This window comes from Arthroderma uncinatum (genome assembly GCF_011692745.1).
Source record: "Arthroderma uncinatum strain CBS 119779 chromosome Unknown scaffold3, whole genome shotgun sequence".
Lineage (NCBI taxonomy): Eukaryota > Fungi > Ascomycota > Eurotiomycetes > Onygenales > Arthrodermataceae > Arthroderma > Arthroderma uncinatum.
The window spans coordinates 314,917-339,919 of NW_022983865.1; the positions used below are offsets into that span (position 1 = coordinate 314,917).

At 49.0% G+C, this 25,003-nt stretch overlaps 5 protein-coding genes across 5 annotated transcripts; 4 read left to right on the forward strand and 1 right to left on the reverse strand.

Annotated features, from left to right (window-relative positions):
- Positions 1-1,611: 1,611 nt before the first annotated feature.
- GIQ15_03896 (uncharacterized protein) lies at positions 1,612-3,119 on the forward strand (the record flags this gene model as incomplete). The annotated part of the gene is made up of 5 exons (XM_033551313.1): positions 1,612-1,621; positions 1,909-1,999; positions 2,059-2,219; positions 2,272-2,563; positions 2,621-3,119. The coding sequence occupies 5 exons, from the start codon at positions 1,612-1,614 to the stop codon at positions 3,117-3,119; spliced, it is 1,053 nt and encodes a 350-aa protein (XP_033405043.1).
- A 700-nt stretch (positions 3,120-3,819) lies between these two features.
- Positions 3,820-6,923, forward strand: GIQ15_03897 (uncharacterized protein; the record flags this gene model as incomplete). Its single annotated transcript, XM_033551314.1, has 3 exons — positions 3,820-4,150; positions 4,216-4,922; positions 5,073-6,923. 3 exons carry the CDS (start codon positions 3,820-3,822, stop codon positions 6,921-6,923), a joined length of 2,889 nt encoding a protein of 962 aa, XP_033405044.1.
- A 700-nt stretch (positions 6,924-7,623) lies between these two features.
- GIQ15_03898 (importin subunit beta-2) lies at positions 7,624-10,603 on the forward strand (the record flags this gene model as incomplete). Its single annotated transcript, XM_033551315.1, has 4 exons — positions 7,624-7,725; positions 7,812-9,075; positions 9,139-10,418; positions 10,502-10,603. 4 exons carry the CDS (start codon positions 7,624-7,626, stop codon positions 10,601-10,603), a joined length of 2,748 nt encoding a protein of 915 aa, XP_033405045.1.
- Positions 10,604-20,743: 10,140 nt separating this feature from the next.
- GIQ15_03899 (uncharacterized protein) lies at positions 20,744-22,712 on the forward strand (the record flags this gene model as incomplete). The annotated part of the gene is made up of 5 exons (XM_033551316.1): positions 20,744-20,853; positions 20,909-21,208; positions 21,271-21,498; positions 21,560-21,596; positions 21,666-22,712. 5 exons carry the CDS (start codon positions 20,744-20,746, stop codon positions 22,710-22,712), a joined length of 1,722 nt encoding a protein of 573 aa, XP_033405046.1.
- A 954-nt stretch (positions 22,713-23,666) lies between these two features.
- Positions 23,667-24,763, reverse strand: GIQ15_03900 (ubiquitin carboxyl-terminal hydrolase 2; the record flags this gene model as incomplete). Its single annotated transcript, XM_033551317.1, has 3 exons — positions 23,667-24,495; positions 24,565-24,659; positions 24,719-24,763. 3 exons carry the CDS (start codon positions 24,761-24,763, stop codon positions 23,667-23,669), a joined length of 969 nt encoding a protein of 322 aa, XP_033405047.1.
- Positions 24,764-25,003: the final 240 nt, after the last annotated feature.

Here is a 25,003-nt window from a genome sequence, read left to right on the forward strand (position 1 = left end):
GCCGTCCATTTGAAGAGAATGTCCAAATGGAACGGTTCACAGCAACGTTGTCCGATACTATACCCTTTGTTGGGGGAAGGTCCAGCTGGGGCCATCGTGTTCCTGGGATAAATACTTCTGGTACACTGACCCGGCTACTTTTCATCTGCCCGGTAGCTTTCCACTTCCATACCCAACGAAACACCTCTTCTTCTTCTTCTTCTTCCTCTTCTTCCTCTTCTTCCTCCTCTTCCTCTTTTTCCTCCTCTTCCTCTTCTTTTTTCGATCTTTCTCGATCTTCTTTTTTGTCTATATCCTCGCACTGACCGTATTTGTGGCTTGGGATGGCGTTATGCACGGATGGAAAAGGGACTCATATTTTGCGTTTGGAAGCTTCTCTTTTATTCTTCTCTTGCTATGTTAACTAGATCTTCCTGTACTGCCTGCTGTGTTGTCGTCTCCTTTGTTTTTCTCGCGGAGACGTAGGCTGATCGTTGCCTCTGTATGATAACTGTTCGTCCGTTAGTCTGCCTAAACATAATTTTAATCGCCTACCTCCATCTCCATCTCCATGCTCCGTACGTTGTCACGGTGGACTCTACCCCTGGCCGTCCTGTTTACACCCTGGTGCATGTCTCATCTCCGATCTGTAACCCCTGAAACATCCCCGATATATATATATAAATGTCGTTGAGCCTCTAGCAACATGTGACCTGGCTCTCCGCGCATCTCAAGGCCGTCTTCCATCTACTCTTCTACTCTTCTATTTACCTATTCTATCTATTATCTACTCTACTATTCTATCTATTCTACCTATTCTATCTATTATCTATTCTATCTATTATCTATTCTATCTTTATCGAGTACGTTCTTGTGCCTGACGATCCCGGAAGAACGCGCAAGGAGCCGCTTAGCTAAGCACCTGACTTGGTCGTTCATGAAACACCAAAGCTGGCCTGAAATCACAACTTGCTTCATCGCGCGTTTAGTTCAACGAGGAACTTCCGACAAAGCAGACCAGCAGCTGGAATATCCGTGTCTGCTATACCGCCAGCATCCAGGACTGTGCCCGGCCGTCTCTTCCTTGCCCTGCTGTCTCCCTTCTATGGCCATCCTCCACCTCGGTCTCCACGGACCACGACTTACGATCTCTCGGGACCACGATCGCATCTAATACTTTTTTCCTTTTGAGGCTGACCTGGCAGTTTTCACAGAGAGCTGCCGTCTGCGATCCTAGCTCGGTTCTCCTGTGCGGTTGCTATAGCCAGCTCACGCCTTGCCGTCGCTCGTTTTTCGTCTTCCGCCACACGCTCTACCATCCTCAGCCCTTTCAGACTCGCTGCGGCAAACACGCAAACCTGCGCCCGAAAGTTGCTGGCCCGATTTTCGCTCACGGGGATAATATTAATATTAACTGGCTGGTTGCGCTGCTCCGCCAGTGCACACGAACGATATATACCTTTTGCGCAGTGTTGTAAGAGGCGGGGAAGAGGTGAAAGATTATAATAAACGGCAAGATGGTTTCAGACAAGTACGTCTTTCGAGAGTGTCCCTTAGCGATCTGAGAGGTCGAGTTGGAGTGTTGACGTGGGAGCTAGGTACATCGGGCTATGTCTTGCCATAGTGTCGACAATGGCCATTGGTAAGTCACGACCCAACGGGCTCTTTTGCAAGTCGTTCCATCTAATATGTTTTGACAGGCACAAGTTTCGTTATTACTAAAAAGGTTGGTGCCGACTGGCCTCCTAGAATCTGATCGCGTACTCATACCGCCTCGCAGGGTTTAATACAAGCGTCAGAAAGACACGGGTTCGAAGGCGATGGATTTTCATACTTAAAAAGCCCCATGTGGTGGGGAGGAATCGTTACACGTTCGTTCTATCATCTTGCTCCTGGTGCAAGAATGCCATAGCTGATCCATATGGTTAGTAATTCTCGGGGAGGTTGCCAATTTTGCAGCATATGCTTTTGCTCCTGCAATTCTAGTGACTCCCCTCGGTGCTCTGAGTGTCCTCATCGGGTAAGTAGAAAAAAGACATCTCCCGACTACGCATCCAGCACGCGCTAACTCTTGAGCAGCGCTGTTTTGGGGGCTTATTTCCTCGATGAGCGGCTTGGGGTTCTAGGGAAACTTGGGTGCGCTATGTCGCTCCTCGGTTCAGTTATAATCGTGCTCCATGCGCCCCCAGACGAAGAAATTGGAACTATAGATGAAATCTTGCATTATGCTGTTCAACCTGGTAACTACTTACCGCCCAACTGATCAATTCGCTGTTCTAACTGGCCTCACAGGATTCCTCATTTACTGTACCTTCGTTGCCGTCTTCTCTACTGTCATGATATATCGAGTCTCGCCAAAATACGGCAAGAAGAACCCGTTGGTTTATATCTCTATTTGCTCCACCGTTGGGTCTGTTTCGGTCATGTCTGTCAAGGCATTCGGAATCGCCGTGAAGCTTACTCTGGACGGACACAACCAATTTACACATCCCTCAACCTATGTGTTCGCCATCGTCGTTGTCTGCTGCATTCTGACGCAGATGAACTACTTCAACAAGGCACTTAGCCAGTTTTCCACCTCGATGTTAGTTGATGGCCCTATTCCCTAGCCTACTAGACCTTACCGTTAACATCATTGCAGTGTAAATCCTCTATACTACGTTACCTTCACGACCGCCACCCTGTGCGCCTCTTTCGTCCTCTTCCGTGGATTCAACACCACCGACAAGGTCGCCACCATTTCTCTACTTTGCGGCTTCCTCATCATCTTCTCCGGCGTTTACCTGCTCAACCTTTCCCGAACCGATCCCGACGGCCGTGCCAACGGTAGACCCAACGATGACGACGCTATCCCGACCGATGGAATCGCCGGCATCCAAACTCGCCGGTCCCTCCAAGCTCGACGAAGCATCGACCCACACCGCCGCAGCTCTTCGAGTATCGCATATTTCAACGGCTCCGGCGATCGAGAAGGGCTAATGCGATCCTACGACCTCGAGAGCGGTGCCACGTTTGGCCTTGAAGACCTGACCGAGGAGCCTGATGATAGCAGCGACCACAGCCCCTCGCAGAAGAGGAACGGCACCGCAGAACATCATCCCGACGACCCGATCCCCGGCGCAAATGGCGCAAAGCCTTAGAGAGACTCCTTTTACCTTCTTTCCCCCTTGTTTACCCCTGTTCATCCTTGTTCATCCTTGATATACCTCCATACATACCTCCCCAGCACGGAATGGGTGCGTTTACAACTCTAGGCGCCATCCTTTCCCATAATTGGCGGGATAATAACCAATATGAAACCGATCACGAAAATAGCGAGACGGGGATATTAATGACTCTTTTCTATTTCTTTTTTTTTTCTCTTGGATTTCTCTTCTGAACTGGCCTGCGCGGATAAGAAAAGGGTTTACGCCTGTCCATCTATTGTCCATCTATTGTTGGGATTCGGTATTCCTGGAGGCCGTGTTCTAGGGTTCATATATATGAGGGCCTTCTTTTCCTTCCCGAGATTCTCGTTCTCGGGCCCCCTTCGGTCTCTGTTGTTTCTTTTTGTTGCATGTAGACATGGCGTTCAGGAGTAGGATATGTATGCTGAAGGGGGATTTACCTTGTCTGTTACTATCACTTGTGGCTTTACTCATAGATCTGGTTAGAGGATCTATTAAATCTCACTTCCCTCGAGACTGTATTATTACTTTACTCCGCATGTAGACCTCCTAGACTTCCTCCTCTTCTACAGTGAGGATATTACTCCTAGACTTCCTCTTCTATAGACCCTGGATAATGTACAGGGATACAGCAGGGTAGCTCGTCAGGTGACGGGGATGGGTGGTCGATTCGATGAGCTTGCTCCTCCGTCAGTTAGCTAAAGTTGGACGGTATGCTGGCCATCAGGCGGATCCCCGGTCTTCGCGGACACCTCCCAGCGATGTCTCTGCGACTCTCCATGTCCGCACGCCAGAACCGACCGAGAAGATGCCTGGCCTGGCGAAAAAGCTGCTCGTCATCGCGGCTGTGGACGGCTTGATCCTCCAGCCGTACCATAACAACACCCGCTCGTCCGCCAATCTAGTGCAGGTCGACTACAAGACGCATCATATACACTCGCCGGCGAGGGTCTCAAACTACCAGTACAAGAATGACGCCTGTCTGGAGTCGCATGGCCTGATCGGTGAGGAATTCTCCTATTTCCTTCCTGGACTAGGGCCAGCGCATTGCTAACCAGTGTCATCGTAGGACTGCTGTCAATCGCATCGTATTCATTCCTAATATCCATCACCCAGCGCCAACAGGTAGCCACTATCCTGGGGAAACCGGTATTTGTGATTACCGGGGTTTCTATCATCCCCCTCTCATGTCAGGCCGAAGCATCAAAGGCTATCAGCCAGGCACAGCGGGCGTTGGAGAACAGTCCGGACGCCTACGAGCTGTCTGACAGCGAATCTGACAACTCCGAGGACTTCCTGGCCGATGAGCACAATAACTTTGATGCTATATGCCCAGATGGAGACTTGTATCCTCCCGTCGATGAGCCCAGCAACGAAACCAGCATAGCAGAGGATGTCATCAAAAAGCGGGGGCGGTATGGCAGGTTCACTGCGGAGTGGTTTGCAAGGAAAGGATGGGGGAGTATCGGACTATCTGACTCCAGAAGACGGTCACCGATCTCCTCGAATGATGGCTCTACGCACGCAGAGTCCATGGAACTGAAGATTCTCGGGGCTGGCGCGGCGGATGGCCAGGATACGAAAGATACCAGCGAGACAGCCGCTATAGCAGACGCTAGAACTCATGACTTGATGCCAAAGTTGTTGAGATACACCAAGATGATGTTTGGATCGCGGAGTTTCTACTATTCATATGATCATGACATTACGAGACGGTTTGGTCCAATAGATCCTGCTTCAACGCATGTTCCGCTATGTCACCAGGCCAACCCATTGGTATTATTCCCTTCTTTCGCCTTTCCCCCTTGCCTAAATACTTGCACGGACTAATCATGCCCGATTTTTTATTAGTATTTCTGGAATAAACACTTGATGGAGCCTTTTATAGATAGTGGACGATTCACGTTTACGCTCCCGATAATGCAGGGTTTTATCGGACAGCAAGAATTCACCGCCGACAAGTTTTCTTCATCCACCCCCGAAGGTGACGGTCAAGCTGGGCTTGCAAAGGAAGAAGAGAAGGCAGAAGCCGAAGAGACAGGTAAAAGTGGCTCGGCCGAAGATAGTCGGACGTTTCTTCTCACACTGATATCCCGCCGTTCTGTCATGCGCTCTGGAGTCCGCTATCTGCGCCGCGGAGTTGACGATGACGGTAATACAGCGAACTCAGTGGAGACAGAGCAGATACTGTCAAGTCCCTCTTGGAGTACGACGGAGAAGGTCTATTCCCTCCTTCAGCTCCGAGGGTCTATCCCCCTTTACTTCTCTCAGTCTCCATACTATTTCAAACCAGTCCCCATCATGCACCATTCCGCACAGACAAACCAGACCTCGTTTACCAAGCATTTCCATGACATCCAGAGAAGATATGGGAAAGTCCATGCCGTCTGTCTGGTAGACAGGCATGGCGTGGAAGTCAACATCGCAGAAATGTACGGGCGTTATCTGGAAGCCTTTAACAAGGCTGAAACATGTGATGAAAAAAGGGTACAGTACCAGTGGTTCGATTTCCATGCAGAATGTCGAGGGATGAAGTTTGAGAATGTCAGTCGGCTGGTTGACAGGATGGCGGAAACTCTGGATGAGTTTGGGGACACCGTGATCCAGAATAATACCGTTGTTCGTAGCCAGTCGGGGATCGTGAGGACGAACTGTATGGACTGCTTGGATCGTACGGGTGTTTCACAGTGCGCATTCGGTCAGCGGGCATTGGAGCAGCAGCTCAAAGAGGAAGGACACTATATTGACCTCCAGGCAAGCTCGGCTACACAGTGGTTTAATGTCCTGTGGGCGGATAATGGCGATGCCATCTCGAAGCAGTACTCGTCTACCGCGGCGCTGAAGGGAGACTATACAAGGACGCGGAAGCGTGACTACCGCGGCGCCCTCAATGACCTAGGCCTGACACTGACGAGATACTACACGAACATATTCATCGACTACTTCTCCCAGGCCTGCATCGACTATCTGCTGGGAAACGTGACCACGCGGGTATTCGATGAGTTCGAAACGAACCTGCAGAGCGCCGACCCCGGCATCTCCATGGAGAAAGCACGCCAGAGTGCAATTGAGACTAGCTGCCAGATCGTGATCAGCGACGAGAACGAGGAGTTTATCGGAGGCTGGACCATGCTGAGCCCTCGTCAGCCAAACACCCTGAGGACTCTACCGTTCGAGCAGACCGTTCTCCTGCTCACCAATGTGGCGGTCTATTCATGCCGGCTTGACTGCAACACGGAGAAGGTCACCTCCTTTGAACGCATCGACCTGACCTCGATCACCGGCATCAAGTACGGAACATACATCAGCTCCACGCTGACCGAAGCCCAGATGGACGAGAAGCGTAACGTGGGCCTAGCAATTGCCTACCGGCCCAGCACCAGCAACACGCTGCGAGTCAACACCACCTCGCTACACAGTCTCTTTGCAGAGAAGCCCGATCCCGCCGAGAATCAAGACATCATCGACTGGGACCTGTCCACGCTCTTCAAGGGGTCGGACCGGGCCTCGACGCATTTCCTCGCCTTCAAGCTGCCCAACACCTCGTCCGTGGTAGTCAGAGGTCCCAAGAGCGCCGAGGTCAGCGAGCTCGACGCCGTGCGGGCTGTCTGCGAGGAGATTGAGGGCATGGTGAGCCGGGCAAGCGAGTCTACGCTCCATCCGCAGCGGCCGTCTATTGTCGAGCAGACACAGATCATCTCGCTGGAGAACGCCCGGAGGCAGACGGGGTACTTTGAGCATCTCTTCTTCGACATCAAGAAGCTCGTCTGGGCCTGACTCGATACTGCAACACGTCTATTATATATCTATTATATATCTAATATATATCTAATATAAATAAAATAATAAAATAATAAAATAATATAAATATAGAATTTCCTCTTTCGGAGGCGGGGGACTTTCTGCCGCCTCCTCCCGCCTTTCCCTTTTCGTCGCAATTTTTGCCCAAAATAGAAAAAAAAACGAAAATAAACAGAAAAAGAAGAAGAAGAAAAGATCGCAACGTCGAGAAGAACATATTAATATCTCATACGCAACGGCGCGGCCAACATCACCCTGGGCCGTCTCCTCCAATCGCATATACCGACCGCACCATACCCGCTGCTGCGGTGAGGCTATCTTCCTCTCAGGGATCCAGGTGAGGGCTTGGCGCGTTGCGGGTTGTTTTGGCCGTGATTCAATGGGCCTGGGACTACTTTTTTTTTGTTCATATGGAGTACCTGGACTAACCAGCTTCTTTGACAGACCTGTTGGCTCCAGCTGCCACTGTCTTTCAGCCGGAAAACATATTTTTCCCTTCGTTTGTTCGTCTCACTTCGCCTCGAGCTGTCTCGAAGTCGCCTCGCACAACGGTCCGTCGTCGGCGGGGGTTGGTTGCTTTGCCTCTGTCCGTCTCCTGACTGCAGAGTCCATCTTTGGTCTATCACCTCTTACACCCCCCTTTTGCGCCGAGATCTAGTATAAGGGGCAATTCACGATGGCGTGGCAAGCGGAGGAGGGCACATTGAGGCAGTTGGCGGGGTATCTGAACGATACCCTGAATGCGCGAGACCAGGCAGTGCGCAAAAATGCAGAGCAGGTGAGATTCGGCTCTACATGCTACTCTTTTGGGCGTCTATTCGCCTGCTAGGATGAGACTCGGGTTTTAACCTTCTGTGACGGCAGATGCTCACACAAGCTACCGCCTCCCCAGACTTTGTCAACTACTTGTCATTCCTCATACGCACCCCCCAGCCACCTGCGGCCGTTGGCTTCGATGTCAAGGGGTACAATGTTGTCCGAGTCGCGGCGGCAATGAACTTGAAAACTAAGCTCAAGGTAGCTTATCAATCGATACCTCCGGATGCTTTGGCGTACCTTCAATCAGCGAGCTTGGTGGCACTGCAGGATGAATCTAATGCTGTCGCAAACTCCGCAGGTACTATCATGGCCGAGATGATCAAACAAGGCGGGATATTAGGATGGCCAACTTTGCTCGAGGAGCTGGTGTCGTTGGTGGGGAATGCGTCAGCGTCCATCCCGAGTCGCTCTCAGGAAGCAGCAATGACCGCGTTGCAAAGAATATGTGAAGACAACCGCCGGCTTCTACAAAAGGAGATCCAGGGCCAGCAGCCAATTCACGCCATCCTACCCAAGCTGATGGAGTTCACAACCAGCTCTGTACCAAAAGTCAGGACCATGGCCTTGTCAACGGTCCAGATGTTCATCGCGCACAAGTCACCCGCTCTCATGGAATCTCTCGATACCTTCCTTCAGTATCTATTCAAAGTTGCAGAGGACCAGAATACAGATGTTCGGAGGGCAGTCTGCCTGGCGTTCAATCAATTGGCAGAGGTTGCTCCTGAAAAACTTATTCCTCATATGGATGGGCTTGTTAACTACGTGTTGATGCAGGAGCATAGCCAGGAAGACCCAGAGCTGGTATTAGACGCTTCTGAATTCTGGATTGTTGCTGGAGAAGAGAAACAGCTCAGAGCGGCGATGATTCCATACCTACCAAAAATTATTCCGGTTTTGCTTCAGAACATGGTTTACGACGAGGAAGAGGCTGCTATTATCGCTGGAAAGGCAGATGATGCTGATGAGCAAGACAGACCCGAGGACCTCAAACCCCAATTTGCCAAAACAAAAGCTGCACGGTTGACTGGGACCAAAGACGCCGAGGAAGGGGGTGCTAACGGTGACAAGAAAGCCCCTGAGGTAGAAGACTCAGATGACGATGACCTGAGTGATGGTGAGATCGAGGATGATCCCGAAGAAGAGTGGACAATAAGAAAAAGTTCTGCTACTGCATTGGATATATTCGCCACGGTCTATCATCAACCCGTCTTCGAAATCGTCCTTCCTTATCTTAGGGAGAACCTGAAGAATCCCAGCTGGGCTCACCGGGAAGCATCAGTACTGGCGTTGGGCGCCATTGCCGATGGGTGTATGCACACTGTCCAGCCTCACCTACCAGAATTGATTCCCTACTTAATCTCACTTCTAACAGACCCAGAACCGATCGTGAGAATGATCACCTGTTGGTGTCTGGGTAGATATTCAGGTTGGGCAGCACACCTTGAGCCGGCTGAGAAGGCTCGCTTCTTTGAGCCGATGATGGAAGGTATGCTCCACCGCATGCTGGATAACAACAAAAAGGTCCAGGAGGCTGCTGCGTCTGGTTTCAGAAGCCTAGAGGAGAAATCAGGGCCACACATCATCCCATACTGCGAGCCCATACTGCGACAATTTGTGCTCTGTTTTGATAAGTATAAGGATCGAAACTTAGATGTCCTTTATGATTGTGTGCAGACTCTCGCCGAATATACCATGTCTGAACTAGCAAAACCTGCGCTGGTATCAATTCTCATGCCATGCATCATTGGCAGATGGAATAAAGTCTCAGATGAATCCAGAGAGATTTTCCCGCTCTTGGAGTGCCTTGGTTACATAGCTAGCGCCTATGGACATGCCTTTACTCCCTTCGCACCGCCAATATTCAGCAGATGCACGAAGCTGATATATGACACGATCGTTGCATGCAACGCACTAGCCAATGGTCATACTGTTGAAGAACCTAACAAGGATTATTTCATCACCTGTTTGGACCTCCTGAGCGCCATCATCCAAGCAATTGACCGTCAAAAGAGCGAGGAGCTCGTGGGGAATACCCAGCCACCATTTTTCCAGCTCCTAGCCTACTGCCTGCAGGATCCGTACTACGACGTAGGAATGTCCGCCTATGCTGTCCTCGGTGACTGTGCGATGGTCCTCTTTGATCAGCTGCAGGCTTTCTTACCTACTATAATGCCAGTACTCGTTAAGCAGCTTGATCTGGATCAACTGGCAGATGAAGATTCGTCAACCGGTCTAAGTGTAGTAAACAATGCTTGCTGGGCCTGTGGAGAGATTTCCATGAATGCCAAGTCTTCCATGGCTCCCTACACAGAAAGCCTTTACACATCGCTCTTTGCTATCATGACTAATGAGGAAATCCGCGACTCTGTGACTGAGAATGCTGCCATCGCTCTAGGACGTCTCGGAATAGGGTGTGCTGAACAGCTGGCTCCACGCTTAGCACAATTCGCACAGACCTTCTTGCAAATTATGGACAAGGTCGAATTCTCACGGGAGAAAGTTGGCGCATTCGTGGGCTTCAACCAAGTTGTCAGGCAAAACCCCCAGGCATTGGAATCTTGTCTACCAGATTATTTCAACGCGGTCTCTACAATGACGGATAAACCTTTCCATGCCCCTGAATTTGATGATCTAGACCAGTCCACCAGGCAGGTACGTAATTTCACTCTGCTCTAAACATCCCCAACCCCTGCTTATTTGAACTGGCCATGCTAATCTCCCAATTTTAAATACAGGTTCTTCAAGGGTATAAAGAATTAATCCCCGACTTTGGCGCATTCCTAGGAACCCTACCGCCAGACGTTGCCTGGAGACTTCAATCGGCCTATCAGATATAAACGCAGACCATTTAATCTGCCCTTCTATTTTACCATGATCATGTTGCATATTCTTACGGCCAAATCATCTTATAGGTTATTTATTGTTTTTCTCCCATAATTCCCAAATCTAGTCAATAGTTCATTCATCGGCCAGGTGTTATTTCCATTCTACTCTTTTATATTATTCTTGTCCACTTTCGTCGTTAGACGCAATTTCTGAAGAATATCAGTACATAAATCCTTTCATTTTATTGAGGCGTCAAAGAAGATGAGGGAGGGAAGAACAGTAACTATATGTATGTCCTTTAAAGGAAGTTTGAAAAGTGGGAGAGACTGGCAAATATGAAATCAATTTATTCAATGTTTTGAAAATAATAACTACTTACGTCCAAGGGGTACCGTGACATAAACTAGTTAGGGGGGTCGAGAGTGAACAAATGGCACAGGTACAACATATCACTAGTAAATAACTATGGTGTATAGGTGGCATACCGATTCGTACGTAGAAAGCATGGAAATGGATAAAATAAGGGAGGCCATCAGCTAGAACGATGCATTAACCATTAACCTCGACAAAATCCTCAAAGGGGGGAATATTATTGTTGAAAAGACTGTGGTCAAGCTTGGTGAAGATTCCAATATCGATATCTAGACAAGAAACGACGGATTTTCAAACGTTGTTCAAATTTAATACTGATCTCAGGCGTATCTATCCCCTTTCACCGCTAAAATGTATCCTACTTCAGAAACCGCTGGCTTCATTGAATGGCCTACAAGGTTACCTTTGCTTCTATTTAAATGCAACCCCAGACCTTCTGGTTCTTCTCTAAGCACTTTAGACCTATGAGTAGATACACTTCCTTATTTCCCCTAAAACATTTTAAGCCTCACGTTGTCGTCGAGTGACATAGAGGCTTCGAATAGAGGGAAATACCATTAGGGGTGACTCTCCTGGCTTCAATAATATGGCCAAGTGCTATCTTACAAGTTTGATTGACGAACGCACTTTGAAAACACAATGGTGGGTGCACTGTGTTGACCGACATCGATCGGGATGTCGGTTTGAAAAAGGCCGTTTGGTTTAAGCCTAGACCAGCAAGGCCCATAGCTATATTTGTTGACAAACGATGCATCTCCCCATAACCATAAACAGAAATTGCTTGCCGTCAAGGACTGGCCCGTTTGATATGAAGGCGTTTGGATACCCCAAGGCTCAACTTCTAAAAATACTGCAATTATTTTTGCATTACTTTTAGCAAACATATTTTTAGAAAGGCGGTTCAGTAAATCAGTTATTTGGGACAAGGGACCGAGGCTTTGAAAGCTGGTCTTTCAACCTCGTGGACACGGAGACGACAAAGCCACCCTAACAGCGGTGCGCAGGGCGCAATCCATATTTCAAAAGTACCATGGTGATGACGAAGCCAACCAGACCTTCAATATAGGCTTCTCGTGCTGATGGGTATGTGCGTGGCTGGTGTCTGCCTGGGCGAAACTTTGTAAACGACGCATGCAGTCGAGTTGGGCTGACGATTTCAGTCATGATATTTGGCACAAGCACTCCGTTTTGCGTTTGTTTCAACCTTGTGCTGTGGTCAACATGGTCGCAATCTATGCCTACTAACGTTCGTGGGGGTGCTCAGCCTCGGATAAGCCGGTACTTTACGGAGTACCAATTGCCTATTAGAGAATAACACGGAGTATAGCCGCCAAGTAAACAGCGTAACCATACTCCGTGAACCCGGCATGAATGATTAGCCATCTAGAAAACGCGGAGGCGCATTCAAGTTCCTTTAAAAGGGTCAATATATACTGCAAATATCAGCGGAGGCAGCGAGTAACGCCACTCCGCCACTGCGTGGATGATTTTGCTTGCTGTATTTTGAAGGCGAAAGAGGCGAGCGGAAGGAGCCGAAAGCCTTGATATCGAATTATTAGACCCTAGATGAGAGTCATTGAACGATACCCCGTACCTAGAAACCAAGATAAAGGGAAGGAAAAGGGGAAAAATAAAGCTTCGGATATAAACATCATCTTGCATATACCCATACATAATATGGTTGATGCCTTTTAAGCGATGCGGGAAGCCTGCTTGGCCCACCTATGACAGACGACAGCCATCGAGCGTGACGCGGCGATTGACACGACAACGTGCAATCGGTTTTTCTCGTGGGATCCTCGCGGATAGCCTATTGAGTAGTTTGAGCGGTCAAATTCTCATCCAGGCCAAGCGATATTTACTCGAAACATCAACCAATCCATGCATATAATAAGTTCATCTGCACATGCAAATAATGGAAGAGTGGTGAGCAGGAAAAAGGTGAGGGCTCAGTCCTCTCCCCCATCTGACACAGGTGGAGCTATGCTGGTTCGAATATCTCATTGGATCGCGATATATGCTTAGAACAGCTTGATTGTGCTTAGCCACCGCCCTGCAGGATACGCCCTCTACGGGAGTCTATCCCATGATTGCATGCGTGCGTAAGATGGTAAAAAGTGCTGCTTTGGTGCCTGCGATGGTTACTCCGTGCTCCGTAGTGTTGAGAAAGGCCCGTCTGTCGATCGAGTTGTTTCGTGTACGTACCCACAAGGGACGGACCATGCTGGAAATTTACCTCATTTGGAAGACTATGAAGGCAGGCAGCCCACTTGGAGTGGTGACTAGCCAGAACAGGTCATTGGGGGGATGCTACCTGGCTGCTGGGAGAACGGAGCAGCATAGCATGTGGTACCGAGGGCGTACTATATATATGTATATGCCTGTAAGTATATATATTTTTTATAGATGTGATATCAAACTGGCAGCACACTGAACTCGGCCGACTCACCGACCGCCCATCCACTCATCTCGATGTAATAAAACATCCCCATCATCCATGCATGCTGTATAGGGAAGTATATATATGGAGTATATGGAGTATATGGAGTAGATGTATGATTCCATCTGTCAGGGGCAAGCACTTACATAACCAAGACGCGATGCTAAATATAGAGCCGTGCTGACCAACCAGCACGTCCCAACCGGGCCTAGCGCTGAAGCCAAGAAGTGCGGCCGGAGTTCCGCGAGCTAAACTGCTTTTGGCGATAGCGGCGGGGCTTCGGTAAAACCGGCAAGGATCCGCTCTTCCCCCCATCCAGTGTTCCGGAACGCGCCAAGCGGACGATCGCGTGGTGCTGCGATGGCCCCTTTGGGCAATATTAACCGACCCTCACTGCTTCTTTTCTGGTTATGGTTATGGTTAGCATTTTGATGGGCAGCGTTTGGAAGAAGAAACGTTGGCAGCATCCGCTCACCCGCGGCGTTATTGCGGGCCACTCAGGGCATGGAGAGCGCAGAACGCCTGCCTCGCTAGTTCGGCTTCTTCTCGATACCGGTGCAAATCTCCCTGAGGGCTGCCAGTTTCACCGTGCCTCTCCTGCATTAGCGCCTGTTCGCCTGTTCTCCTAATGCACCTGTTTAAATAGAACATGCCGCTTCTCGTTACTCCGTATGCTTGCTTGTTTTATTTCCCGCGGCCTCATTTGGATTGCCGATCGCCTACTGCATTATCCATGGTTCTCCCTGAGCTCTATAGTTAGGCCCGTAGGGTTCATTAGGGGTGTACTCCGTCCTTCGATACTTGCAAGCATTCTCGATGCCATCGCTTAGATGCGATTGCTTGTCTGAAGCCACCTATAAGTTTAATAGTATGAGTAATCGGAGAGTTTGATTCCATTCCGCGTTTTGCTGATAGGCCCTGCCTGCCTCCGCTAAACCACGGTTGGACTGAGAGCAAGGGTGAAAGACGGCAGAGGTTTTACCCAAGCGTGGTGATTGTAGGATATGCGGGTAGTTATGAATGTCGAGGTTGCACAATTTCCCCTGGCTGACACGTCCGTCGTGCATCCTCGCTTGACGGTATACTTGGAGTGCGAGGTGGAGAGGGGAGGAGGCTCTTCGGCCGTGGAGATGTGGTGATGCCTTAATTCTATTCTTAGCATGGGCAGCGGGTGCCATGAGGTTGCACCACATATATATGTAGCAGTATATGTCGGTATGTCGGGATGTATACATGTGGCATATGAGACACCCGGAGAACGCGGAGATCATTCAACCTGCATGGGACTCCATACGTTGGCCACTTAACCTAGCCATTCACCGCGAGTTGCCTGCCTTTTTTTTTATTAAAAAAAGGAGCGGCATTATTCTTTTTTCTCGCTGGCTTAGCTACCGCGGCGATCCTTGATCGGGTGGCCAGAGTACGGAGTAGATGCTTCGTGTTCGAGCTGTCAGGAAAGTTCTTGAAGCGGCTCTCAGCGTGCATCTATAGCCGGCCATCTATGATATAAGAACGTTTCTGCCTTTATGGCGTTGATGGCAGGGGAAAATGTACGGAACTGCTGCAACTAGTCAAGCCTAGATTGGACTTTGTACGGAGTACGAGAAGTATCAAATATAACGGAAGGCTGGAGGTGCGAAGCTGTCGGGGTGGAGGGAGGCTGATGTTAAAAATAAATCGGTGACGCACATGGCGCTGGATGGTAGCATCTCCAAGCAGTCAGGTAGTAATGAAATTAATTAAAGTGGGATGCATGAAGGGGAGGAAAGTGGGTTTATGGGCATAATATAGGGACGGAGCACGCTTCTGCAGACAAGAGATTGCTGATTGCTGAGGCCGTCGATCAAGCAGGACAGCAGATGACTCTTCTGGGGGGGAATGTACCATGCATTTTGGTTTGTTGTGATCATTTCAAGTTGTTTTAGCTCCCAACCTTATGCCATGACCCTTACGACCCACATTGCAGCCAGCCTAGCTGCTTCCAGCTTTGGTTTAGTTCCCCTCTGAAGCTGAGCTGAAGAATGGCGGAGCAGGGCCCCTTCCACGACCCCTTTTTTCTTCTTTCTAGGCATCGATACTCTCGTAAAAATTAAGCAATGTGAAGGGAAAAGGGGCCCCTTGTCTTGCCTCTGCGTGGGCATATCCATCCGCATTTCTCTTCAAGGGTTTTATAGTCTGCCTCCACCGTTGTCTTGTATGGGTTGCGAACGTGGAGATAAAAATAGCCTTTGACCGAGTAAGGTAGCCCTGGAGTGTCATAAATAGCACACTTTCCCAGCGACCAACTCCATCCAGCACGCACGAGCGGGTAGGACCACACCAGAAGTCCGCAGCACCATGGTATTGGGAGATTTCAGTACCATCTACTCTCTGGATAGGGTCTGGGCTGCGAGCTGGCTAGCTGGATGAGTGGCTTGCCCTGTGCAACGTTGGAGTATCAGCTAGAGTTCATCTCCACCACCCACAATTCCGCCATCATGTTATTGGTATTTCATCTCCGTCCCCCACAGCATGATGTGATTGGGGTTTTGCTTTTTGGCTTTTCGTTCTCTCGCACGGTCTGTACAACAGGAGCACAACGAGGTAAGTGTATGCGTAGTGCAAATAATGCGCATGTAACCCTTTGGATGGTAGGGCAAAATATGTTCGAAGCCCAACCCCTCAGCCGACCCAGTCGGTTATCTCGCCCCTATGCGCCCTGTACGTGGAGTCTATCTGTCAGCCTATATCGTTTTTTAGGAGCTGACTTTTGCATGATAAGCCACCCACGGGCTAACGACGCATATATCGCATACTTTGGCGGACGCTGCTCCATGTAAGTAAGCACAATATGTTCTTCGCAGTCGTACTTTTATATGTACATTCCTAGCTGTTAGGCCGAGAACCTGGTCTATATTCCATATAGATTATATGGAGTTGGGGTGAATAACCACGTGTGCGTCATCTTCATGGGCACACGCGAATGATATACATAGAAACGTGGTATTCCACTTTGTTGAAAGGAAAGGACAAATGAGAAAAGAAGGCAGTCGTAAATTAAGTTGGCAACGTGGCTGGATTTTTCATTTGGAGTACTCGTCAGTGGCTAGAATTCAAACGATGCAGGTGGTGCAGATAAAGAAGCGGACAGACAGTTAGAATACGAAAGCCTTCCCCAAGGGGAATTTCCTATGAAGGAGCATAGAAAAGGGGAAATCTTCTAAGAAAAGCTTCTTCTTCGTATCTGGCGATCTTCCTTGGAATTTTGCACTCCACACACGAGAAAGGGAGAATTATGGTCGAAAAATGATTGCAGGTTAGCATGGACGACAACGACTGTCGCTGCCATTGTGATTGCGGTGCGATGCGATGCGACGCGAAAGGATGTGATGTGATGATGTGTGCCGGACCACCGGCACTGGTACTTACGCAATCAAGCTGAAAATGTGCGGGCCACCCATATCCTCCTGGGCGTACTTGGGAGTCCAGTGTGTCATTTTCACTGCCGCTTTGAGCAGGCAAGCGTTGTTTGAACAGCATCGCTAAACCTGTTGATTGGTCGAGAGTGACCGATATGAGGCTTGGCGTACATCCGAGGAACCCTTGTTGTATTGTCCTTGCATGTATTCGCTACCTGCTCGACCTGCTCGGTGCGAATCACTCCGGCCGTAGAATCGGGCCGTCTTCACCCTTGTTCGCCATGTATATAGAACGCCGTGATATACGTATAGCGATACTAGGTGTATGTATATTGGCCGATGTATTGAAGTGAACGGCCCAATCATTGTGAAGTTCAGCTGTCTTAAACTTTCCCTATCTGGCAAGTTTGCAGTCCACAACTCAATCAGAGCTCGTATAGCAATTTCCCAATCGGGAAAACTACGGCCGCTAACAAAGCAACAGGGCCGAATCTTATTTTTGAGCCAGTCTGGAGACAATGCAAGGGCTAGGAGAAAAATAGCAGCTTCTTAGGAGTCTCAGTACTCCGTCGCGAGCGCACTTTCGTCGATGGGGGACCTGGGGCGTGGACGCCCTCCGCATCCAAAAAAAGATCGACAATAGAAGGATGTCTTTCCCATCGCATGGCAAGGAAGAGCCATGTAAGTAAGTACATCGTGCATCGGCCCAACATTCGCTGTATCGGAGCCCTCGCACTCCCGCATTCCCTCGTTCCGCAAGATCCAATCCGACGGGTCCATTCGCTTATTCTTGCTCGTGCTAGCCGCCATTCCCAATACCGGCCACCAGTCAGAGCCAAAGTGCCTGTGGGTGGGTGCAGCAGGAGACGGGACGACGGATTCTTGGTTGCCACGCATCGGTCGCACAGTCTCGTCTCGCGACGACAACAGGGTCCTGGGATAATAATAGTTCCCTCACGCAAATCTGAAACACGTTAAAGTTGAAAAAAGTCGCGCTAGCTAAGCGGCTAGGGAGCAGGGATAGGCCTCATCTTCCTCGAGGCAGAGATATCATATGATGGGCGGCGGGCTTGCTGCTAACCAGCCACCACCTGGTTTGTTTCCTGTTTCTCTTGCTTTGCTTTTTTCTCTCCCCTTCTGTTTCGTTTCTCACCATGCTCCGAGTGGCGTGCAGGGAGAGATGAGAGGACAGGAAAAAGGAATGCTGTTGATGCCGGCGTTGTAAAAAAAACGGGAGGACGTCGAAGGGAGAACGTCGAAGACTTCCGTAAACAGACATGTTTAGTCAGCAGCGAGCGTTTCGCCCTCTTGGGATATCTCAACCTCTTCGATAGATTCTTATGTCTACACAAGTGGCAGAAGACAATGGACGTGATCTCTTCACAGCCTATATCACCAATGCTATATCAAGGGAGTGGAAACCTGATCGGGAGACCTTGAAGGGCCCGTCCCGTGCAAACCCTGTCGTTCTATCGAGGGTATGCGGAGTCCTTGACGTATGGGATGGTATGTTCATCTCTGTTCATGCAGCTTCTCCTCCCTTTTTTTTTTTTGTAGTTTCCTGTATATTTGAAACGACGGGTAATTTCCCCTGGCTATTTTTAATTCTCCTGGTGACTGGTGATTTAACGACGCTGCCATGACATCGCTAACTGCTCCGTACGTAGAGCTCTGCATGTTGGACAAGCGAAATGCAGATCAACAGGCTTCTGCTATGACAGGCGTTCACAAGGCTCTTCCACCGCTGCAACTGACTTGTCTGGTCCGACGCTAGCGGGTGCTCATCAGCTAAGGCTAGGATTGCCAGTTAACCTCCCAAGAGCCGCTACCATCGTTCATCATGTTTGAAGTTTCAAGTTCAAGGCGATGCTAAATTACGTCGCTAATACATTACTAGTAACAGCGCGGGTTGAGACTACTGGCCGTGCGCCGAGGCAAGCAGAAGCTTCTTCTCCATTTCTCTCGACTTTTTCACCGTTCGCTCTCATGAAGGTGAACTGGTCTTTGACTTTACTTTGCGCCGTCGAGCTCTTTCTGCTCGCTCCCGCTGGTGTTGAATCTTCCCGACTCGCCGGCGCTGAACTCTGTATCCTTCCCACCTTCTCGTTTGGTACTACGCTCTCTCCATAGCCTGCCGGGAGAGTGGATGAGATCTGTTCTCCACGCTGACAAGAGATCGATGTCCACAACTGCCACCACTCCAACCACCATGGCACCTCTGCGCTTGTTTGGCCTTGCCCAGCTGTCTAGCTGAAGGACCCAGGGTTCCTCTCCCTTGCCATCAGTTTTTTCTTTTTCAGCCGTCTGGGATCCATCCCTTGGCCAACCATGCAAACCAGCAAGCCAGCTGACCATGGTCGACCGGCCGGTTGGTCGGTATCGGTATTTTTCCCACCTGTACTCCATGTTCTCCGTACATACTCCGTCACTCACTCTCTCACCAACACCCCTGGGCCCTTTTGCATTATTCCTTTTTGGCTTTTGCTTTTTTGTACTTTCTCAATCTTTTCTTTTTTCTTCTTATTTTTCTTTTTGCTTTTGCTATCTATATACACTTACCTTGTAACAGATTTGACTTATGCCACATGGTAACTAAGCAAGCCCATGCCCTTGGGCGCAGAAGGATGGCGGAATCCTTGTCCGCCCTCAGCCAAACGCCTGTTTAGCACACAACTCCGTCCCTTCTTGGATCCATCCCCCATACTCATTCCATCTGGCTCAAATCTTAATTCTAATTCCGTGGCTACCATGTTACCATGTTTATTCACATTGATAATCGCAGACTTAACCACAACAGCAGCCCCATCCCCTGTTACTGCGATCCTCCTGTCCTCATTTCCCTCCAATGGTCGTTCCCGCCGTCCGAAATCCCTCCTATTTTCTGCCTCCCCTTTTCTAAACGTACTAAACGCTTTAACGTCTTGGTTATTACTATTACGCCTGATATACTTTCGCCTCCCCATCCTTTCCTTGCCTTGTCTTTCCACCCCAGTCTGACTTTGGATCTCTTCTCTTGTCTTTTGCCCAACTCGACCTAGTGTCTTCTCCACCCCAGTCTGACTTGTGTCTGCAAAAGCTCCGCTTTCCTCTCACCCTCTTCACACTTGCTTTTTTATTTTTATTCTTTTTTTTATTTCTTTGCTTTTGCTCCCGTCATACACTATGCCGATGTATATATCTTGACCCTGACCAGGATCGCTGAACAGAAAAAAAAAGAGGGTCCCTATTCATCCGATACCCTTGACGCCTATTTTATGGACTTGGTAGAAGTGTTCCACCCTTTCCAGTCCTCATATATATCCATACAGATACCTTGTTCTGCACCTATTATTCTTCGATCTCCATCTCCATACCCTTCAATTAACCTCATCTCAGCCGTTGCTCACCACCTCGTGTTTTAGCCTTATTGATATATAAGCACCAAGGACAAAATACACGGAGTACCGGAACTGTCTATATATACCCAACGAAGACCACCCCTCTTCCGCCAGAGAAGGAGCAACAAAGACGAAGGGCATCGATTTTTGGAAGAGATCGCAACGTTGGGACCATCTCCCTATAAGAGTTCCCGCCGTGGTGATCTTTGCAAACCAGCCGAAAAAGAAGAGGAGCACGGAAGATTACAACGGACTGAAAGGACGTCTGTGACAGAATTCGACCCGACCCAGAGATAATCAGCCCGTTCCGCGTCCCCCTCTACCACTACGACCCTGTTTCTATTTATATACCCAGCCCTTTTTTTATTATTATCAACGACTATATCTCGTATTGCCTACCCGTCTTTTATATACCTTGATTGAACATCCTCTCGCTGCCTGCTACCGACTCAACCTTCAAATCTTCTTCACTATCTACCGTCACCAAAAGGACAAGCAATTGTCCATCTCAACGACCATCAACCAACCACCATCTTAACCCGATAACCCTTCAATCTATTCGCAATGGCTGGACCTGGTGGCGGACCTCCTCGCAAGAGCCATACCAAGTCAAGAAAGGGCTGCAAGACATGCAAGAGACGACATATACGATGTGATGAGACAATGCCGCAATGGTAAGTTATGAAATCGATTCGGTGTATATCGCTATAAAACTAACATAAAGCACAGCCGAAACTGCACCAAACACAACTGCAGATGTGATTATATGGATAACGTCCTAGCGCATGATGCTGCTAATAACGCCAGAAGCCCAGATCTTCTCATGTCTCCCGAGATTGAATTGGAGATTCAGAACTGGCAAAAATCCGGAAACCCACCATTCCCTGAGCTACAGCTTAGCTCGCGGGCTTATTGGTATAAATTCTCACGAACAGATCTACGACTTATTCATCATATCGCTGGCCTATCCATTGATCTTCACCGAAGAGGCTACAGCAATTGTACTGTCTGGGCTCAGAAGATGCCGATGTACGTTGACCCTTAGGTTGATAATACTCTTTAATGAATGGACTACTAACCCACGCCTACAGATTCCTCACTATTGCCTTATCCAACGACTTTGTTATGAGTTCCATTTTGGCACTTTCCGCTTCCCACATTGCCTGGATGACGCAAAATCAAGATACCGAAAACCTCGCTTATCACCACCGAGGAGTCGCCATCAAGGGCCTACAAGGGGCCATCAGTTCATTCTCAAGAGAGAATTCAGATGCTATCCTCGCCTCATCCTTGCTGCTCTCCTGGCAATCCACTGAATGGTAAGCTAATTTCCGCTTGGAGTATATGGTGTGTCGACATCAACTAACACATTTACCATAGGAGAGGCTGGGCTTCCTTGCAACAAGGCGTTTCAACTGTAAGATTTTGTTCATGCTTAACCATATTAATACTATGACGCAAGATTTAACATTTTCTGATTTAATAGGTTTTAAATTCTATGGAGCCGTGGTGGAAAGAAGAGTCAGAGCTGGCCAGGTTTATGGACAGTCAACGAGCCTTCCGAAGCGCACGAACTCCGTTAACACCGACATACCCGGGAACCTTGGGTCATTTCCAGAACGAGGATATCATGAGACTGGATAGAGTTATCGTCAACCTCCAAAACATCCACCAACGCATTTCACATAACCAGGAACACTTCCGAAGAGTAACAGATTTGCTCGCCTTCACGCAACGACTTCGGGACGAGCTTCCCGTCCAGTCGCCAGAGAAAGCCTTTGAAAGGCTCCAGCCGCTGCGAATCTGGCTCTTCTGGCTCCCCTCGGCAATGCTGCGAGGTGGAGAAGCAGATCTAGGAGCTCTTGCAGTCCTATCCCAATTTTTCGGCGTTGCACTTGCGCTTGAGCCCCTGTTCCCAGAATTCGGCGGATCATATCTAGGCTCCATGGCCGTGAACCCGATCGAAGAGATTCGAAGAATCCTATACCATCGCCGGGCAACAAACCCATTTGCTCCCGAGATTCAGCTCGCGCTGAGCCTGATGGATCTTCCGGCCGAGACTGTGGCCGAATACCGCAGCCGTCTTCAATGGTCGCCAAGATCATCATTCGACGGATACCCCACAGGCTCGCATAGCCCATACCATCATGCGCTTCCAACGCCTCATCTACCTCACCTACCATCTACATCCGCTGCCATTGTCAGTCCTACCACCACTGCATACCCGGCATATACCACATCGCCGTTACATTCGCCGATGACTCCAGCCATTGTCGGTTCGCCATACCAGATGTCGAACGCGATGCTTCACTCACGTCGCCACTCACAAGTATACCCATCACCCACGCTACACCACGATCCAGTAGAGGATCGCATTCCTGAATATAAACAGCCCGAGCAGTCAGCGATGTTCAATCCCGCTTATCTCGGAAATCTTATCAACGGGGGCCCGACCATCGGGACAGATTATCACGATTCTCCCCCAATTAATGTGACAGGAGGGTTGGTCGCTCCGGAACTCTGCTGGACTTGATACTAGATATTACCCGTCTACGTTATCAAGTCTATTCACACACGCGCGCACACACACACACACACACCCTCAACCCATTTAATATAAAGCTCAATCCAAAACATACACAAAACAATCAAATGTAATCTCCAATAACTACAAACCTACCACCATTTCACTTCTTGTACAAATATTTTTTTCCATTCCACTTTTTCCCCCTCTTCCCTATTTCCGTTATTTGGCTATATTCACGTTTTCCATTCGTCGCTCCTATCATACTCTTATGAATAAAGGAAAACGGTCCGGTTGAGGTTCATGTTCTTACTTCTTTCCTCTTGGGAATATCCAGGCACCACCACCATCTTCAGCACCACCAACACCGCGCCAGTTCCTCCACCACTACTACTACACCACCCACCTCCGCACCGAGACCGGCAAATACACTCTAGACTTGCTTTCGCCTTAATACCCATTTAATTTCTTGCCGTTCAATATTCGATGATTTGACGATTTATCCGAGACTGTGTGATGGGATATATAAAAGGGGTAGGGGACGACTGGGGAGCATCAACTTGTTATCGAACGACAAGAGCATTGGCGAAGAAATCTTATTATTCTATTTCCCCCCTTTATTGTACAGCGTTTTATACCAGTTCATCATTTTTCCCAGGGGATTCTTGGTTCCGCAGTTTAGATTGGGGTCTTTTACTTCTTTTATCCATATTTATTAATTACATATTTACGTTTTCAAGTATCCTTCAGTTGGGGTGCTCATATGCTTTACTTGCCCCTTCTCTATCTAGGTACGGAATATTCTGCGGGTGTTATTTTTCTCTTCAAAAGCCGCCCAGAAGGCTACGGCACCTGTTTCAGCCCCTTATTTTCAGTCTACCTTTTTATAGACAGGAACACGGAATATTTTACTTCATAAGTTACCATTTTTAGATCTCTCGATACGGAGCATAGTACTAGATGTTACCCATGACGATTTGCTCCCCTCATCTCCGCTCGTTTTTTGGTTGCCTTCTTTGCAGCTTCTATCCACTTGTCATATTCCTCCGTCCCTTGCTGAAGCTTCATACCCACAACGCCTTTCAGCAGTTGCCCAGTAAAGTCAATAAAGTTACACTTCCTTAACGAGTTCTCCCATCCCCAATTTCCCCTTTTCCTCTTCTCTCTCTCGAGCATCTCTACGTCTCCAATCTCTTGTGCGCGGATCCTCAGATCCCTTACGACGGCCATGAGATTAAACCGGATCTCGCCTTCTGGGTAGCGCCCAATTCGTCGTTGCAGTACCTCGATGACCTTCTCTGGAAATTCTTCGGAATCACACGACCCGTGGGCTATCGGATGTGGCTGCAGCCCGTCCAACTCGTATAGTTTCCCGCCAAATGGAAGGTAGGCGATGAAATGGTATAACTCCGCGTCCTCCTCCGATGGTGGCGGGCGAGATGTTTCGTCAACAAAGGGCGAAGAACGAGCAAATACGTTATGTGCGTTGCGGATCCGGGCTGAGTTGCTCAACGTCTCGCCTCGGAGGTCTGGAGGAAATCCGGCGGTGAATTCTTTGAAGGAGCGCAGTTCAGGTCCAATGTCGATTCCGCTTGAAGAGGTAGACGGGCTGTCTTGGTTTAGTATTACAGATAAAACTGCTTGTGTCCCGCAGGCATTTTGGATGGTTTGGGCGGCGAAGAAGAGACCGTTTTCGACCGCGAGGGGATCAAACGTCCCGTCCTGTGGACTGGAGGCGTTTCGCGAGTGACCGCTGACCCATTTGAATAGGAAGATAACGCCATATACAGGGCTACCACCATAAAGTCAGCATCATGATCCCTCTGGTATAAACTGAAGATAGATTGGGACGGATATTAACCTTAGTGAGCGTATTGTATCGGCATCCAAGGATACTAATTCCTCAAACTGTACGTCCTTGACACCCAAATTTTCTACCAGGGCAGTGAAAACCCCCTAGTAATAAACCATAAGCATGCGATAGACGACCCTGGAACCATATGGCTATTACAAACCTCATCCGACTCGATGGTGCTCCATCCCCCAGCCTCTTCAGACATACTCACCGATTTCTTAACTCCAACAGCTACCCCGCGGGAGAGCCTGTTCCAAATGATAATACAACCTTGATCGCCACAGCCAATGCCAACACCAAAGGCCGCCAAATATACCCAAGACCCAGTGTACTTCGTTGGAGAGAGCTTTCTTGACTTCGCGTCGCAAGCAACTTCGCTTTCCTGCCAGAAGTTCGGAATGATGTCAAGCAAACCAAGTAAACAGTGCAAACATCGGAGTAAGTT